We start from the raw sequence: 20,188 nt of genomic DNA, 5'->3' as shown, positions 1-20,188 counted from the left end.
TGGCCGGCAGGAGGTTCACCCTCCTCACAGACCAACGGTCGGTGGCCTTCATGTTCAATAATGCACAGCGGGGCAAGATGAAAAACGACTAGATCTTGCGGTGGAGGATCGAGTTGTCCACCTACAACTATGACATCTTGTATCGTCCTGGGAAGCTAAACGAGCCTCCTGATGCCCTGTCCTGCGGCACCTGTGCCAACGCACAAGTGGACCGCCTCCAAACCCTCCACAAGGACCTCGGCACCTGGGGGTTACCCGCTTCTTCCATTTTGTGAAGACGAGCAACCTGCCCTACTCCATCGAGGAGGTCAGGACAGTCACCAGAAACTGCCACATCTGTGCGGAGTGCAAGCCGCATTTCTACTGCCCTGAAAAAGCACATCTGATAAAGGCTTCCCGTCCCTTTGAACGCCTCAGCATGGACTTCAAAGGTCCCCTCCCCTCTACCAACCGCAACACGTACTTCCTCAACGTGATTGACAAGTTCTCCCGTTTCCCGTTCGCCATCCCCTGCCCCGATATGACCACACCCACCGTCATTAAAGCCCTCCACAGCATTTTCTCCCTGTTTGGATTCCCCGCTTACATTCACAACGATAGGGGGTCCTCCTTCATGAGTGACAAACTGCGTCAATTCCTGCTCAGCAAGGGCTTTGCCTCAAGCAGGACGACCAGTTACAACCCCCGGGGTAACGGACAGGTCGAGAGGGAGAACGGTACGGTCTGGAAAACCGTCCTACTGGCCCTACGGTCCAGAAATCTCCCAGTCTCCCGCTGGCAGGAGGTCCTCCAAGACGCCCTCCACTCTATCCGGTCTCTACTCTGCACTTCTATTAATCAAACTCCTCACGAACGCCTTCTTGTCTTCCCCAGGAAGTCTTCCTCAGGGACCCCGCTCCCGACCTGGCTGGCAGCCCCCGGGCCCATCCTGCTCCGGACACACGCGTGGGCCCACAAATCGGAACCGTTGGTCGAGAAGGTCCAGCTGCTCCACGTTAACCCGCAATATGGGTATGTGGAGTACCCTGACGGCCGACAAGACACGGTCTCTCTACGGGACCTGGCGCCTGCCGGATCCCCGCCATCGCCCTCGTCACCAGCCCCACCCATCCCCCCACAGGCTATGGCGGGACCCCCCCAACCGCAACTGCTCCCTGAAGGCGCTCCCCTCCCTGGCCCGCCAACCCCCTCACCTGCGCCGCATGGAGGACTAGACGCCCCCCCCCCCCCCGGCCCGGCCCTCACCGGCGCCGTCTAGGGGTGTTGAAACCTCCACAAGGACCAGATCATCGCTCCCGGAGTCATGGACAGCCGCATCTCCATCAACATCTCCGCCGAAGCTCCGTCGGTCGCAGAGGACGTCCAAGGCCCCCGATCGAGTCGATGTGAACTCTTAATGGATTTTTTTTCTGTCTCTGTAAATAGTTGCCATGTTGATCACACAATTCCTGACGTTGTACATAGTTACGGGCTAGTGGGCAGCCACCGTTAGAGAGAGGTATAGTCCCATTTCACTAGTCATACTACCAGTAAATTGTCCCACTTGCACCGGACTACCAGTCATGGCTGGAGTCTCAAGCACTCTCTCCCCCCCCCACCCCGGTTCCTTTCTCAACAAGGGGTGAATGTGGTAGTATGACTAGCGGTACTACGGTACCTGGGAGTGTGAGCTACCATTGGTGGAGAAGGCTCACTGCTCATTGGCCCAAGTGTTTGCATTTCATTGGTCGGAACGTAAGGTAGCTCCGCCCAGTGAGGCGGATTATAAGAACCCGTGTTTCCCAGCAGCCAACCTTCTTTCTGTACTCGAGCTGCTGGGGAAAGATCTTGTTGATTAAAGCCTTCAATTCGGACTACTACTCGTTTCAGTAGTTATTGATCGCGCATCAAGCTCTACACAGATAGTCACCTAAGGCCAGAACCACTGTGCCATTTTAAAGAGTAGTTACATAGAACATAGAACACTACAGCGCAGTACGGACCCTTCAGCCCTCGATGTTGAGCCGAACTGTGAAACCATCTGAAGCCTATCTGACCTACACTATTCCATTTTCATCCATATGTCTATCTAGTGACCACTTAAATGCCCTTAAAGTTGGTGAGTCTACTACTATTGCAGGCAGGGCATTCCATACCCCTACTACTCTCTGAGTAAAGAAACTGCCTCTGACATCTGTCCTATATCTATCACCCCTCAATTTAAAGCTATGTCCCCTCATGTTGGTCATCACCATCTGAGGAAAAAGACTCTCACTGTCCACCCTATCTAACCCTCTGACTATCTTATATGTCTCTATTAAGTCACCTCTCAGCCTTCTCCTCTCTAACGAAAACAACCTCAATTCCCTGAGCCTTTCCTCGTAAGACCTTCCCTCCATACCAGGCAACATCCTAGTAAATCTCCTCTGAACCCTTTCCAAAGCTTCCACATCCTTCCTATAATGTGGTGACCAGAACTGCACGCAGTACTCCAGGTGCGGCCGCACCAGAGTTATGTACAGCTGCAGCATGACCTTGTGGTTCCGAAACTCAATCCCCCTGCTTATAAAGGCTAGCACACCATATGCCTTCTTAACAGCCCTATTAACCTGGGTGGCAACTTTCAGGGATTTATGTACCTGGATGCCGAGATCTCTCTGTTCATCTACACTACCAAGAATCTTGCCATTAGCCCAGTAGTCTGCATTCCTGTTACTCCTTCCAAAGTGAACCACCTCACACTTTTCCGCATTAAACTCCATCTGCCACCTCTCAGCCCAGCTCTGCAGCTTATCTATGTCCCTCTGTATCCTATAACATCCTTCAGCACTATCCACAACTCCACCGACCTTCGTGTCATCTGCAAATTTACTAACCCATCCTTCTACACCCTCTTCCAGGTCATTTATAAAAATGACAAACAGCAGTGGCCCCAAAACAGATCCTTGCGGTATACCACTAGTAACTGAACTCCAGGATGAACATTTGCCATCAACCACCACCCTCTGTCTTCTTTCAGCTAGCCAATTACTGATCCAAACCGCTAAATCACCTTCAATTCCATACTTCCTTATTTTCTGCAATAGCCTACCGTGGGGAACCTTATCAAACGCCTTACTGAAATCCATATACACCACATCAACAGCTTTACCCTGATCCACCTGTTTGGTCACCTTCTCAAAAAACTCAATAAGGTTTGTGAGACATGACCTACCCTTCACAAAGCCGTGTTGAGTATCGCTAATCAACTTGTTCTTTTCAAGATGATTATAAACCCTATCTCTTATAACCTTTTCCAACATTTTACCCACAACCGAAGTAAGGCTCACAGGTCTATAATTACCAGGGTTGTTTCTACTCCCCTTCTTGAACAAGGGGACAACATTTGCTATCCTCCAGTCTTCCGGCACTATTCCTGTCGACAAAGACGACATAAAGATCAAGGACAAAGGCTCTGCAATCTCCTCCCTGGCTTCCCAGAGAATCCTAGGATAAATCCCATCTGGCCCAGGGGACTTATCTATTTTGACATTTTCTAAAATTGCTAACACCTCCTCCTTTTGAACCTCAATTCCATCTAGCCTGGTCGACTGAACCTGAGTGTTCTCCTCGACAACATTGTCTTTCTCCAGTGTAAACACTGACGAAAAATATCCATTTAATGCTTCCCCTATCTCCTCTGATTCCACACACAACTTTCCACTACTATCCTTGATTGGCCCTAATCTTACTCTAGTCATTCTTTTGTTCCTGATATACCTATAGAAAGCCTTAGGGTTTTCCTTGATCCTATCCGCCAACGACTTTTCGTGTCCTCTCCTCGCTCTTCTTAACTCTCCCTTTAGGTCCTTCCTGGCTAACTTGTAACTCTCAAGTGCCCTAACTGAGCCTTCATGTCTCATCCTAACATAAGCCTTCTTCTTCCTCTTGACAAGTGCTTCAACTTCCTTAGTAAACCACGGTTCCCTTGCTCGACAACTTCCTCCCTGCCTGACAGGTACATACTTATCAAGGACACGCAGTAGATGTTCCTTGAAAAAGCTCCACATTTTGATTGTACCCATCCCCTGCAGTTTCCTTCCCCATCCTATACATCCTAAATCTTGCCGAATAGCATCATAATTGCCTTTCCCCCAGCTATAATTCTTGCCTTGCGGTACATACCTATCCCTGCCCATTGCTAGAGTAAACATAACCGAGTTGTGATCACTATCACCAAAGTGCTCACCTACATCTAAATCTAACACCTGGCCGGGTTCATTACCCAGTACCAAATCCAATGTGGCCTCGCCCCTTGTTGGCCTGTCTACATACTGTGTCAGAAAACCCTCCTGCACACACTGCACAAAAACTGACCCATCTATAGTACTCGAACTATAGTATTTCCAGTCAATATTTGGAAAGTTAAAGTCCCCCATAACAACTACCCTGTTACTCTCGCTCCTGTCAAGAATCATCTTTGCAATCCTTTCCTCTACATCTCTGGAACTATTCGGAGGTCTATAGACAACTCCCAACAGGGTGACCTCTCCTCTACTGTTCCTAACCTCGGCCCATACAGCCTCAGTAGACGAGTCCTCAAGCGTCCTTTCTACCGCCGTAATACTTTCCTTGATTAACAATGCCACACCCCCCCCTCTTTTACCATCTTCTCTGTTCTTACAGAAACATCTAAATCCTGGAACCTGCAACAACCATTCCTGTCCCTGCTCTACCCATGTCTCCGAAATCGCCACAACATCGAGATCCCAGGTACCAACCCATGCTGCAAGCTCACCCACCTTATTCCGGATGCTCCTGGCGTTGAAGTAGACACACTTCAAACCAGCGTCCTGCTTGCCGGTGCCCTCTTTCGAACTTTTAACCCTATCCCTGACCTCACTACTCTCAACATCCTGTACACTGGGACTACAATTTAGGTTCCCATCCCCCTGCTGAATTAGTTTAAACATCATACTGCATTGTGGATATCTTCACAGTACAGGAAGGTTAACACAGATTGACAGAATCTTTACTAAACTGGCCTGTCCTATTCATGTTTATTGGTGTTACTTCTCCAGAAAGCAGTTGGTGTTTAATTCAAGTGTCTCCCAAGGTCAGGCTTAGAGTTGTGGCTGAGAGTTCCGCTGACTTATGGAAACCCCAACGTTGAGCATTAGGAGATCAGTTTTAACTTTCAATCTAGCCAAATCATTGGATAATTCTTCAGGAAGATAAGGCCAAAATGGTGGCAGGTGCAGTCGCTTTTGGGGAAAAGCCACTATAATGTTGCATTTTATAAATAGGGGTATATAATGCAAGTGTAATGAAATAAGTATCAATTTGTGCGTTTGAAATTTCCACTCCCCCACGGTGGGGTTTTAGACTTGGGGTGGGAGAGTGGACAGAGACTGTGGGCGTGATCGTCCGGCCTCGTTACACTTGTGCTCAAGCATATCAAGGCCGGCGAATAGCAGGCGAGGCCAAAAATGGATACCGTGCCAGGCGCCAAACAGTTTGCGATGCAACCGGCCTGCTCCTATAGCAAATTCGGAATCTCGCCGTAGTGTGGCGAGAAACCAATTATCACCACTTAAGCCACACTTCCATACAATTAATGAGGACAACCTGTCATCCAATGGCCTCCTGTCATTCATTGGCCTCCCCAGTAAGTGGTCAGGCTGGCGTTGATTAGTACTTCTTTTGACAAACATGAACCTGGCGGAAGTGCTTCTGTGGGGAGCTGAGGAGATGAGTCGCAATCTTTGCTCACGGCAAAGAGACTGGGGGCTTTGGGCTTGCCACCCCAGTGCTCGGTGGGGGTTGGGGGACCCTCCACAGGGGTGGGCCGCCATGGAAGGGTGGGGGGAGTGGAAATGCTGGGGGGACAACTGGGGTGGCAATCGCTCGTGCCACAACCATGCCAACCCCTGGATCCTAACCCTATTCCAAGGGCAACCACTGTCCTTGCCCATCTGCCATACCGATCACCCATAACCCAAACGCGGCTGAAGGCAATAGGGAATTGGCAATCACAGTTAAGTGAGCACTTGACACATGCCAAGTGGATTCCTGTGGGCAGGCGGTCCATATAGCATGTGGGAGTCATTGCCTCGCATTCCGATCACACCTTGATGCCTGGACACTGTGTGGGAGTCAACACTGCACACGCAGCAGCCAATATCCGAAAACCAAAGGGATGGGACACGGTTCCCGGGACATGACCACGGCCAGAGGGTGGGTGGGTGCCACGTGGAGGGGGGTTGCTTGGAGAGGCAGGAAAAGGGTCTAGGGATTCAGCCCTCATTGCGGAAGTGACAGGGGCATCATAGTGTTTGTACAAAGAGTTGTTTAATGTGCTGTACAATACTTGACTTGATTTGATTTCTTATTGCCACATATATTAGTATACAGTAAAAGGTATTGGAGTATTGGACTGGATTCTCCACCCCACCACGCCACATTTCTGTATCACCCCAGCAGGCCAATGGGGTTTCCCATTGTGGGGCAGCCGTCGGGAAAACCCTGGACTGCTGGCAAAATGGAGCATCCCGCGGCAGAGAATCCAGCCCATTGTTTCTTGCATGCGATATAGACAACGCATACCGCCTAAAGAACCCTTGTACCGACCCTCTCAGGGCGAATTTGATCTTCTCTAGCTTAATGAAACCCGCCATGTCATTGATCCAGGTCTCCACGCTTGGGGGCCTCGCATCCTTCCATTGTAGCAAGATCCTTCGCCGGGCTACTAGGGACGCAAAGGCCAGCACACCGGCCTCTTTCACCTCCTGCACTCCCGGCTCCACCCCAACCCCAAAAATCGCGAGTCCCCATCCTGGCTTGACCCTCGATCCCACCACCCTCGACAATGTCCTCGCCACCCCCTTCCAGAACTCCTCCAGTGCCGGGCATGCCCAGAACATATGGGCATGGTTCGCTGGACTCCCCGAGCACCTGACACACCTGTCTTCACCCCCAAAGAACCTACTCATCCTCGTCCCAGTCATGTGGGCCCGGTGCAGCACCTTGAATTGGATGAGGCTAAGCCGTTCCGCCGATCAACCATAACCTCTCTTAGGCCAGTCTTCGGCCCATGTCCCGCACCTAACCTGGCCCCTCCTCGGGAAACTACCGACATCAACCATCTTCCTCCTCCGCTTTGAAAGTCCCCTCCCCGTCAGCAGTATAATGCCCTCCCCCACACCCAACCCCACACTCCCACTCCCCCTCCCATGCCCCCCCCCACATCGATCTTCAGCTCAACCCCACTTTGCTTCCGTGAGCTAGCCCGCCCAGCAGCCCCCGCCCATGGCGCCTAGCATCGTACCCCCCCTGCACTGATTCCCCTCCCCCCCGCTCTTAGTGCAAACAGTGAAAATAAAGGCAAAAAGTAAAAACAAACAATTTCTCCCAGGGTCCAAACACAGAGACCCACCCCTCATCCCTCAACAAAGCATTGTTAACCAGCCTAACCCCAAGCAGAACCGAAAAATGGAAAAAAATGAAAGAAACCTAAACAACAAAAACCCAAAGTTTTTCACAGTACAGTTCAGTTCTCCTCAATCAAAGTTCAAGGTCCTCCTTCCCCTGCCAGTCCATTCTCCTTCATGACGTCCGCTGTCTCCTCCGCCGAGCCAAAGTACAGCTCCCGGACCCCAAGGCGAGCCGGGTACAGCAAATCAAACTTAACACCCTTCTTGTATAGGGCCGACTTGACCTTATTAAAGCTCACCCTCCTCTTCGCGAGTTCTGCTCTCAGGTCTTGGAACAGCGAATCTTGACGCCTTCCCAAGTGCATCACTTCGTCTGCCGGGCCCACCTCATGATGCGTTCCTTGTCCAGGAACCGATGAAATCGTACCACCATCGAGCTCGGTGGCTTGCCCCCCTGGGGTTTGCGCATCAGTGCCCTGTAGGCCCGATCCACCTCCAACTGCCGATCAAACGCACCTTCTCCAAGCAGCTTCTCCAGCATCTTCCCAATACGCACCCGCACCGGTTTCTTCGATTCCGTCTGGCAAGCCCACAATCCGGATGTTCTGCCTATGAGAATGGTTCTCCAGGTCCTCCACTTTTGCCAGCAGTTGCTTCTGCTGGTCTCGCATCAGCCCCATCTTTGCTGTCATCGAGGTGGACTGTTCCTCATGCTCCCCCACCAGCTCCTCCAACCTCTGGATCGCCTGTCCCTGGGCTGCCAGTCTTCTCTCCATGCGGTCAACCACCGCCTTGATTGAGACCACTGCCCAGGCCAGGTCCTCCAAACTTTCCTTCCACTGTTGGGTGAACTTCTCATTCAAGAAGCTCAATACCTGGTCCATCGACCACTGAGCCAGCAGGGCCAGACCCTACCTGTCCGCCATCTCTGCATACATTGTCCATTCCTCACTCTCCTCAACCAACTGGCTTGTTTTTTTCCAGGCACTTCTGGACCGCAGCTCCAGAAACTAGGGGTCACTCTCTTCTGCTCTCACTTCTACACCTTTTTCCTCCAAAATTCCTGCTACAAACCGGCGTAAGTGCCACAAAAAGACCACCATGAGCGGGAGCTGCCAAATATGCAACCACTCACTCTATTGCCGCCACTGGATGTCAAGTATGATGTTTCTATCCATGCCTCTCAGTTAGATAAAGGTGCTTAGATTTAGGGGCAACACGGTAGCATGGTGGTTAGCATAAATGCTTCACAGCTCCAGGGTCCCAGGTTCGATTCTCGGCTGGGTCACTGTCTGTGCGGAGTCTGCACGTCCTCCCCGTGTGTGCGTGGGTTTCCTCCGGGTGCTCCGGTTTCCTCCCACAGTCCAAAGATGTGCGGGTTAGGTGGATTGGCCATGCTAAATTGCCCGTAGTGTCCTAAAAAGTAAGGTTAAGGGGGGGTTGTTGGGTTACGGGTATAGGGTGGATACGTGGGTTTGAGTAGGGTGATCATGGCTCGGCACAACATCAAGGGCCGAAGGACCTGTTCTGTGCTGTACTGTTCTATGTTCTATGTGCTGAGTGTAACTGAGTCTCAGGCAAAGAAAAATATACAAATGCAACTGCTGAAATATATTTTTAAAAGTAACACTTTTCCCAATTGAAAGTGGATGTGCTGTTGCAATCAATGCACTCAGTGGATTAGTGCACAATTGCCAAAGTCGAATAAGTACTGCCAAAAGGTGAGCGACATAATAATTTCAATTTCCATAACTATCACATTACTACTCAATAACTTTAATGTCCAAAGCTAATACAAAATAAGTCCACATTGCCACTTGCCTACCTTAGCTAAGTGAGGGTTCTTCCTTGCTGCCTACAGGATTAAACATTTGTGAAGTCAAATTTGAATATAATTTAAAATAGTAATTTTAACTGAGATGATAAATGTCCATTCTGTCCACAATTTCAATCCATTTTGAAGCAAAAAGGCTGCTCTGCTGCAGCAGAATGGAAACAAAATCTTCAATTTGTTGAGAAAATAAAATGTAAACCTGTCGGAAAGGACAACTATTAAAAATATATCATCTATATTGTTTAACTCCTTACAGTATGTATTGCAGTACTGTACCTGCCCTCTTGTAAAGCTCCGGAGATGCTGAAGAGGCCAAAATCGGTAATTATTATCTTTCCATTATCATAGAATATATTCTTTGACTTCAAATCTTTGTGAATAATTCCTTTGGCGTGCAAGTAACCCATTCCCTTCAAAATAAAAATGATAATAATGTCTTAAGTTAAATGCATGGAGACAATTAACACAGAATTCCACAGAACAAGTATTGTATTTTCCCAAGGTACAAATATTATGCAAATTCATAGCACAAAAAGTGAAGCTTTGTTTCATATTTTATTAGCATCAGTAGTCTGAGGTTAAATGACTTAATTTTTAAATTAAAAATGGCATCTTTTGATGCACTACTTTCATGCATCTTGTTACACATACAAAGTTTCTAAGAGTGTTGTGATTTGGGACTCCTCTCTTCCTTCAGGCTCCATACCCAAAGAGAGCATTGGAATCATGGACGTCCCTTGGACTGGTTCATGACTGTGCTTAGCAATGTACTGCACTGGTTTGCCACTGTCTTCTGCAGTATGGCTGACCAGGAAACACACCTGATCTTACCGCCTGCCATCACGCGTACTGGAATAATTTGCAGGTCGATAATCAACTTAGCTGGTCATGCTATGAACGCACCTTCCATGACCATAAAGTTCCAGAGTTGGGCTTAAACCAGATGCTTCTGGCCCAGAGGTAGGGATGCTATCACTGCACCACAAGACCTCCGTTTTGGCGCTATCTTGTTAAGGTAAAATGAAGGGTGGAGGGGTCATGTGACTCCTCAGGATTCTGCCCGACAACAAGCCTGGGTCGCTTGGTTGCCATGGGGACAAGAGGGGCCCAAGTCAAGAGGCATGCTGAGAAGCTGCAAGATGCTCAAACCTGTGGACGTGGCAAAAGCACAGGGAGGTGTTAGGAATGCCAGGTTTTAGAAATAATTATACTTTAAATTGTATATTTAATGTTAAGCTAGAATGGAGTGGAGTTGAGAGGATAGCTAATTAGCATTTCTACATGGGAAAAGTTTCATGTTTTTCACATTGCGATGGAGGTGGGCTTTAAAATGAGACGAGTCAGTAACAAGCTGTTGTAGTATTTGTTGTGTAGTCACAGAAGAGTCCGGAAATGAGAGTTAAACGAACGATTTATTACCAAAAGTAAAGTGTACACAAGTACAGTCCCAGTAATGTCCATTCTGCAGCTAGGCTCTTACCTGGGCTGACTTTTAAGGTCCCGAGTTAACCATCATGCTGATGGGCCTCCAACCCTCAGCAGGAAAGCTTGTATTTCTCGAGGCTCATGGGGAGATTAATTGGGTTGTCCCTGTGGGTCTCGTGGGATTATAACAATTGGAGTACAGAATTTTCTAAAATATCACTGACCTCACAGATCTAAGTGGAGTCTGGAAGATTCTGAGAGAGAGACCGCAGGAGATAGAGGTAGCAAGCTCTACACCTAAAGCAGAGAAATTCTGATCCTCTTGTTTATCACCCAGAACACGAGTGGGGACTAGTGCTCAAATTGAAGAAACCAGGTTTGTGAGTATTCAGAGGAGGCAGAGAAATTCAGTTAGCCCAGAAATCTCCAGTCTAATCCTCACAGTGAAGGTCAGTTCTGGAAGCGAAGTTATCTGGCTGGGAAATGAAAAATGGAGCAAGGCCAGCAAGAGTGAAGAATAGTTTTGGACTGGTTCCAAAAGAATAAAAGGTCCACTTAAGGGGCAGCATTAAGTCTAACCATGGCGGGGTGATAATCAGTTGTGTTCAACTTCACAGGGAGGATCTTTTCTGTTGGTCAAATTATACATTGCTGACTAAACAATGTTGCTTTTAGTTTGTTACTGCAAAACTCTTAAAACTTAAAATCTTGATGTACGACCTTTTCAGTCAGTCACTGGAAATACAAGTATCTTTTCAAAAGTTTGTGATCCCCACAGGGATTATGACACTTTACGCACCTTCACAATCTCCTGAGCAATTTGTCTGGTCTTGTTTACATCCAACACCATTTTAGCATCTCTAACCACTGAGTACAAAGTTCTTCCCTTGCAGAGGCTGCAGACAAAAAAGAAGCAAAGACTAAATGGCTGCAAGCTTAACTGCAAACAGTGGGGAACTGAAATTATTGGGGTTACTCATTAACATAACTATCTTATTTTTGTTACAGTAAAATTGTAATTTAAAATATTTTAATAGGTGGTGCCACACATTAAAGATTTTAAAATCTGTTAACACTGAAAAATGTAAAATTGATTCAGCAAGTATCTACAAATTAACAGAAGATTGATACAAGGCATAAGACCTTTCATAAAAATTTCTGACAAAAGGTCCTCCGGACATACTGTGTAGATGGAACTGTCGACATGTGCGTATATATGTTTATTCATAAAAATGCATTTGCTCAACAAGAAATCGAAGTGGTATGATGAGGTGTGTAGCGCTAACAATTATACTCAAAGCCGAGAGACAAGTACAATAGAGGCTATTTTGTTGTACGATGCTGTCCCTCCATCTGCAACTGTAGACTAAAGCTCTGAGTGACTCACACGCTTATTTATTCACAAGCTCCCTGTGGGCGGAGCTAGCCGGCAGGGGCTTACCGGAGGAACCTGTATTACAGGTACAGGCATACATCCCCCTACTGCAAGTACACATCACTACAGTGGTTACATCACCACATTCACCCCCTGTAAAAAGAATGAGTCCAGCGGGGGTGACATGTAACTCTAATACAAAGGATGCTATTTACAAGAGGGCTCAACAGGGAAAATCAAGAGTCCATCCGGTTAGCAGGTTACAGGTTGAGCCGAATCGGTGGTCAAACGTTCCGCTGTTATCGTCGTAGCTGTGGTGGCGACGTCGGCACAGGCAGTGATGGCAACGATGGTGCAGGTGTTGGCGGTGTTGGTGCTGGCTGCTGGCGGGATGACTCCGAGTGCGAGCCGAATTCTTCCGTGTCCTCCAGGGTGGGCAGGGGGATGAGGGATGGACCTGGTGGGGATGAATAGGGGGGCGCTGGGGTTGGCGCGGGGGGAGAAAGGGGCATGGGCATGGGATCGGCACCTGAGGGAGCCAGGTCCTGGAGCGAAACTGTGTCCTGGCTGCCGTCGGGGAACTCCACGTAGGCATACTGAGGGTTGGCGTGGAGGAGGTGTACTTTGTCCACCAGGGGTTCCGCCTTGTGGTGCCGTACATGCCTATGGAGACGGACTGGGCCCGGAGTCGTGAGCCACGTCGGGAGCGACACCCCGGATGTGGACTTCCTGGGGAAGGCAAAAACACGTCCATGGGATGTACTGTTAGTTGCGTTGCACAGTAGCGACCGAATGGAATGGAGCGCATCAGGGAGGACCTGCTGCCAGCGAGCGGCTGGGAGGTTCCTGGACCGTAGGGCCAGCTGGACGGCCCTCCATACCGTCCCGTTCTCCCTCTCTACCTGCCCGTTTCCCCGGGGATTGTAGCTGGTCGTCCTGCTGTAGGCGATACCCCTGCTGAGCAGGAACTGACGCAGCTCATTGCTCATGAATGAGGATTCCCTGTCACTGTGGATGTAGTCGGGGAAACCGAACAGGGCGAAAATGGAATCCAGGGCCTTGATGACGGTGGCAGACGTCATATCCGGGCATGGGATGGCGAATGGGAACCTAGAGAATTCATCGACCACACTAAGGATGTAGGTGTTGCGGTCGGTGGAGGGGAGGGGCCCTTTGAAGTCCACGCTGAGGCGTTCAAAAGGGCGGGACGCTTTCACCAGGCGCGCGCGATCTGACCGGTAGAAGTGCGACTTGCACTCCGCACAGACCTGGCAGTCTCTGGTGACTGTCCGTACTTCCTCGACGGAGTAGGGCAGATTGCGGGCTTTGATTAGATGGTACAAGCGAGTGACCCCAGGATGGCAAAGGCTCTCGTGCAAGGCACGGAGCTGGTTCACATGTGCGCTGGCACATGTACCTCGGGAGAGGGCGTCTGGGGGCTCGTTGAGCTTGAGTACAACAATAAATTGTAGTACTAACAATTATACTCAAAGCCGAGAGACTAGTACAATAGAGGCTATTTTGTTGTACGATGCTGTCCCTCCATCTGCAACTGTAGACTAAAGGTCTGAGTGACTCACAGGCATATTTATACACAAGCTCCCTGTGGGCGGAGCGAGCCGGCAGGGGCTTACCGGAGGAACCTGTATTACAGGTACAGGCATATATCCCCCTACTGCAAGTACGCATAACTACAGTGGTTATATCACCACAGGGTGATACAATTCCCTCAAGTACTTCCAAAGATGCCCATGTAAAACTTCTCGGGTGGATTCTCTATTTGTGAGACAAAGTGCTGACCCCGGGACTGAATGGCGGGTGCTCCACGATGCCAATGGGGTGCAACTGCAGGAGCAGTTCATGACATGCTAATGGGCCAGCACCCGTGCCACGTGGAACTAGTGCAATTCCAACACATGCCAGTGTGTGATTGACTGGGGTCGGGAATGGCACAGGAGAGCCTGACAAACACTGCCGCATACAAGCACTGTTTCCCACACTCTCTCATTCCAGCCAAGAAGATGGCTCCCCGGAGAGTGGCCCTGTGGTTTGCAGACGCAGAGCTTGAGATACTGCTGGACGCTGTGGAGGAGAGGTGGACACTCTATTCTCCAAGGTGGGAAGGAGTCTGCCACCCGCCGACATCAACCAGACCTAGCCGAAGGTAGCAGTGGCCGTGAGCCCCACTGCGAGGACCGGACAGCAGTGTAGAAAGAAGCTGCATGACCTTCTCAGGTTGGCCCGGTGAGTCAACAGCTCCGTGCCCTGGCACCACACCTGTCCCACACACCCCAACCCCAAACTCAGCAACAACTCCTGCTATGCCTACCAGTCCGCCTGGTGGGACTGTTTGGGTTGATGGTGATGGGTGTGGGGAGTGTGGGACAGGGGTGGTGCCAGGGGCACGGAGCAGGTGACTCACCCTGGCTGGCCTGGGGGTTGGCCATCCACATCCAGTACTGCTAACGGTCCGCCTCCGCCAACCTCCGCCTCTGCCACGACTGGCAGTGCCAGGTGACGGTGGTGCGCCCCGAATCGGGGGCCATTAGCACACTGAGGGAGAAGGAGGTGATTGGGCCCATGTCAGTGACACCCGCAGGTGAGGTGCTGGAACACTGCAGCACCTCTGCAACCCCCCCCCCCCCCCCCCACCTATCCCTGGCACATTGGGGGGGGCAGCGGCCCGAACGGGGCGGCACCACGCCACCTGTGACATCCAGGACAGGCTGCTACAGAGAATGCCCACCAATGGGGATGCAGGGCGAGATACGCAGCAGGCCGTATCCACTTCTGATGTACTTCCCGCGGGACCAGCTAGATGGAATATTGGGACACATAAGATTAGAAGGTTAGACATCAGTTAGGTTGGCATGGGTGCAGCTAGGATAGCATTATGGGTTAGGGCACAATTATAGTACATGAAATGAAATGAAAATGAAAATCGCTTATTGTCACGAGTAGGCTTCAATGAAGTTACTGTGAAAAGCCCCTAATCGCCACATTCCGGCGCCTGTCCGGGGAGGCTGATATGGGAATCGAACCATGCTGCTGGCCTGCTTGGTCTGCTTTAAAAGCCAGCGATTTAGCCAAGTGAGCTAAACCAGCCCTAAACATAGCACTGTCGCCAATAAACACCTGCTCACCAGCGTTCCAAACTGCCTTGGTCCTCGATCTGAAGTTTGTGAGAGGTTGGTTGAGCTGGGTGCAGCTGGTTGGGTGGGGCTATGGGTCGTGGTAGGCCGGTGATGTGAGGTGTGGATGTTGGAGGATGGCATGGCCCAGGGTCCAGGATGGTTGGACCCCTGGGGTCACCCCAGGAGGCAGTGTGGGACCAGACCGAAGATGTGGGAGCCATGTGGTATGGCCATCACCTCTCACCACCCATAACCCCCTCCATCACAACTGGACCCCATCCCCATCTCTGCCTCCTGTGAAGATCTGTAGTCCGGTGTGATCGAATGGTCAGCACGCATGCAGGCATCACCTGGATGGACAGTGGAATGTGACACCAGGGCAGGGGTCAGACACTGTCAAATGATGCAGAGCAACAGAGCTTATCACAGAGCTGGCTGTCATCATCCACTGCTCCATGGCCAGACCCGCTGATCCTGTGAACCCAGTGGCAACACACTGTGATGAAGCTGGTGGGAAGCTCGGAGGGGGTGGAGATGCTGGTGTTAGGGGGCTGGAATGCAGGAAGGGCGGATGGCGGGTGCCAGATCCCCTTAGTCAGCGAACCTGGAGATGATCAGATTGTCCTGTGCGCGGCGGCCCAGGCACACACATTGTACGGCCTCCTGTGCCTGCCCGGGGCTCATGTCCTGCCCATCCTGGCCCTCCTCCACATCCCCCTCATCGGATGAGGCATGGCATTCCTCCACCTCCTCCTCCAGCATGTCACTCCTCAGTTGCGCAATGTTGGGGAGGATGGAACAGGCACCATGATGTGGGAGACCCTCCTAGGTCTGTACCGGAGGAAGTGGGGGGGGGCAGTGAGCCAGGGTGGGTGCGAAATGCCACAGTGCACCCACCTGCTGCTCATGGTGTGCGCTGCTCTTCTCCTGTTCCCCCTGCAATGGGGCAGCGCCTTGGATGGGTGCACTGAGGGGTGCCAACGCCTGATAGGCCACTGGTTGTGCTCGACCATGGCCATCCCGTTGATGGGTTGGCTGGAGTCTGAGGCTTCCTAGGGAGGTGACCTGGATGGGGGGGGGGGGGAATACACCCCGTGGGAGGGGGGGGGGGGGCACCCATAAGGCCAATGGCGCTCTGAAATTTACGGGTCACAGTGGGCAGTCGGTGGAGTGCGCAGCCAAATGGCTGCCGTGCAGGCCACAGTAATGGCGGTCGGTGCCCGGACACCCCAAACCCACAGCCCATCTCCGGGTTGCCTCCCGCTACTCCCCCCCAGCCCTGACAGAACCCCCCCCTAGCCAGCGGCACAGCTGTCAGTCCATAAATACAACTTTGGAGACTTTTCTTCCTCTCCCTCATCAGCCAGGACACCGAGTTCCCGTTTATTACACCACAAGTGAACCACACCTGCGTCACTTACGCCTGGCGGAGGTCAAGGCTAGAGACTACAGGGTCGGGCCTGTTAATGATATATTTTGGAAATGGTGGTAAAGAAAGCATAGGGCACGCTTGCCTTCATAGGACGGGGTATGGAGTATAAAAGTTCGAAAATTATGTTCCAGTTATATAGAATGTTGGTTTAGTCACATTTGGAATACTGTGTCCAATTCTGGTCACCGCACTACCAGAAGGACGTGGAGGCTTTGGAGAAAGTATAGAAAAGGTTTACCAGGATGTTGCCTGGTATAGAGGGTATTAGCTCTGAGGAGAGGTTGGAGAAACTGGGATTGTTCTCCCTAGAGAGACAGAGGCTGAAGGGCGATCTGATAGAAGTTTATAAAATTATAGGTAGGGTGAACAGTTGGAGGCTTTTTCCCAGGGCTGACTTGAAAATTACAAGGGTACACAAGTTCAAGATGAGGAGTATAGGTATAGTGGAGATGTGAGGGGAAGTTATTTTATACAGAGGGTGGTGGTGGCCTGGAATACATTGCCAAGAGAGATGGTTGAGGCAGATACGTTAGCGACCTTTAAGACTTATCTGGATAGGCACATGAACAGACGGGGTATAGAAGGATATGAAAATGAAAATCGCTTATTGTCACGAGTAGGCTTCAATGAAGTTACTGTGAAAAGCCCCTAGTCGCCACATTCCGGCGCCTGTCCGGGGAGGCTGGTACAGGCGGTTGATCTAGATAGGACACGTGATCGGCACAGGCTTGGCGTGCCGAAGGGACTGTTCCTGTGCTGTATTATTCTTTGTTCCTTGTCTTTGTTCTTTTCCCTGCCCAGGTCCTAAACTCTGGAATTCCCTGCCCAAACCTTTACACTGCTCGATCACACTTTCCTTCTTTAAGATACTCCTTAAAATACATCTGTTTGACCAAACTATTGGCTATCTCTGCCCTAATGCCTCATATATCACACCGTGCCAAATTTTGCTTTACTCCATTAAAGCACTTTAGGAAGTTTTATTACAGTAAAGGTGCTAATATAAATGTCGGTTATTCTTGTTGAGGGTTAGATACAGGCTAACTGCAGTTGCCACGAGGCAGCAGCTTGTAAATCCTCTACTCATGCCCTGGCAATAGTCCATGTTTTCAAGGTCAGCAGAACCTGGCTTCCCTTTTTAAAAAAAAATACTTTGTATCAAGTTACTTTAGCATTGTAGATTCCCTTTCTGTTTAGCATTGCTGTTTTATGAATACATTTGAGTTTATTAAGCATAAGTGTGAAAATTACAAGTGTGAGACTTGCATGGACACAAGACGGAGAGAAAGAGGGGATGAACAAGGAGGTAGACAAGAGAGAGTTAAACGTGAATAACCAGCTTCAACCACTGTCCCTTTTTATCAACTGTAATCTCCCCCCAGTGTAGGTCTGAGTAGGTGTTTACACATTTTATTTCAGCATAATCAAATGAGTCATCTACCTCATCTGATAATTAAATTATGCGACAAAAAATAACATGCAAAGGGAAAATTTCTCACGGTAAGGATCTACAATCTGTTGGTTTTTTTTACCCGGGGGAGACACCTTGCTTCCCCTAATGTGGAAACTGTGCAGAGCCAGACAAGGGAAATAATTAAGGACATTGTTGGAATACACATGACAATCTAATCTATCTAACCTAACACTCTGCTTGCTAAAGTTCCTCAATTACAAACTTCAATCTTTGCCACAATTTTCTGTGTGGAATTTTCACTGCGTTAACTGTTAGCATTTACAAACCATCTTTATGGCGGCATGGTAGCGCAATGGTTAGCACTGCTGCTTCACAGCGTCAGAGACCCGGGTTCAATTCCCGGCTTGCGTCACTGTCTGTACAGCGTCTGCACATTCTCCCCATGTCTGCGTGGGTTTCCTCGGGATGTTCCGGTTTCCTCCCACAGGTCCTGAAAGACATGCTTGTTAGGTGAATTGGACATTCTGAATTCTCTCTCTGTGCACCCGGACAGGCGCCGGAATGTGGTGACTAGGGTTTTTTAACAGTAACTTCATTGCAGTGTTAATGTAAACCTACTTGTGACAAGAATAAAGATTATTATTATTGTGGCCTTACTTCAACATCGGTTTCACTTTTGAAACAGTCGGCATGAGTCAGCGTCTAAAAATGCTCCTACCTTCCCTGAAAACATTGGTCTGTTTAAGATATCGATAATTAACTCATCCTCGGCATGTTTCAGAGTTGCAACACCACCCGATCAATCATGGCTGAAGGGCATGAAAATCAGAGTTTCAGGTGTTTCAAGCTTTGGTTCTGATCATTAACTTATTGAAAGGTCTGGTGTCATATAAGATTATTGTTTTGCAAACAACGAGTTTCAAATAGCAGGCACCAGAGTAAAATACTGTGTCACTGTGGCGTGCATATCTTGTGTATCTTTATAGCCCCTACTTTTAGCCCTGTCTTACCCTGATTTTGATCATTTACATGACAAAACAGAGCGCTACTATAAGTAGGGGTCACTTCGGCTCAACCTCTGTCCGTAATGAGCGTGAGTCACAATTCCAATGGGCTCCAATCAGAAGCACCAACTCCCTTACCATAAAATAATGCATGGATGTGCCACCGTTTGGATCTGGACACGAGTTCCGAGCTGTTACCAGCTATACATTTAGTCATCAATGTGTAACTATAAATACTACATCCTCAGATTAATAGGCAGCTACTGTTTGAAGAATTGATGATTTCAAGGTAGCCCAAATAGTGGCATCTGCAGAGGTGGGAGAAGTCCAGCTGCTGGGTCCAAGAGCAAGCAGGACACCCCTTTGACGTTTTGTAGGTTCCAGGGCCACAGTTTGCTGGTGGAAGCCATTTAGCTGGCTGTTGCTGGGGTTGCCATCCCCAAGAGCTGCCAGCCCAGTTAGAGGGGTATGGGGAGAGCACAGAAGTATAGTGCTCAGATAAAGGATCAGCCATGATCATATTGAATGGCGGAGCAGGCTCAAAGTGCTGAATCACCTACTCCTATTTACTATGTTCCTATGTAACTCAATGGCCTGAGGAGTGCCACTGCAAGTAGTGACCACCATTGGGCCGTACCTAGAGATGAAGGCACATCGATGGCCATGTACTCTCAAAGACAGGTAAATGGGATCAGGAATTGCAAGGGCCAGGCAGGCAGAAGCCAGAGGGGGACAGGGGAGAGGATGGCATGGATGGAGCTTGTTGATGTCAGGCAGCGCCATTGCTGCAGGGCAGAGGAGGCCTTGTGATATGCCAAAGAGTACCCAAAAGGAAGCCACCACACGCCAAACCTTGCAGCCCACTGGGAGGCCACCATAGTTTACCTGACCGTCTCTGCATGTATGGGAGCACCGCCGACTGCTTGTAAAATATCTGCCCAAACAGGATGAGGCCCATGATTGATTACAAGTGGCTAGATATGGCTCCAGGCAGGAGGGCCTTCTGTTACTTTTTCCAACATTGGCAAAAAGGCATGACAGCAGAAAGATTTTGGGCACACCACTCAATGTATTCTCATGCCACTTTGCTGCCTCCCATCCGTCGTCAAAGGTCTTATAAAATCTACTCAAGTGTTTTTTCAAGTTGCTGTACAAACGATTCAGTGCAGGCTTTTTTTT

At 49.7% G+C, this 20,188-nt stretch overlaps 1 protein-coding gene across 1 annotated transcript in view; it reads right to left on the bottom strand.

The window, feature by feature from the left end:
• Positions 1-20,188, bottom strand: part of ksr2 (kinase suppressor of ras 2) — a 592,582-nt gene that overhangs the window by 38,065 nt on the left and 534,329 nt on the right. The window contains 2 exon segments of the mRNA XM_038791136.1: positions 9,502-9,635; positions 11,450-11,546. Of these exon segments, the coding sequence (XP_038647064.1) occupies positions 9,502-9,635; positions 11,450-11,546 (231 nt within the window).

Source organism: Scyliorhinus canicula, chromosome 1, assembly GCF_902713615.1.
Source record: "Scyliorhinus canicula chromosome 1, sScyCan1.1, whole genome shotgun sequence".
Lineage (NCBI taxonomy): Eukaryota > Metazoa > Chordata > Chondrichthyes > Carcharhiniformes > Scyliorhinidae > Scyliorhinus > Scyliorhinus canicula.
This window is presented reverse-complemented; position numbering and strand designations above follow the sequence as displayed.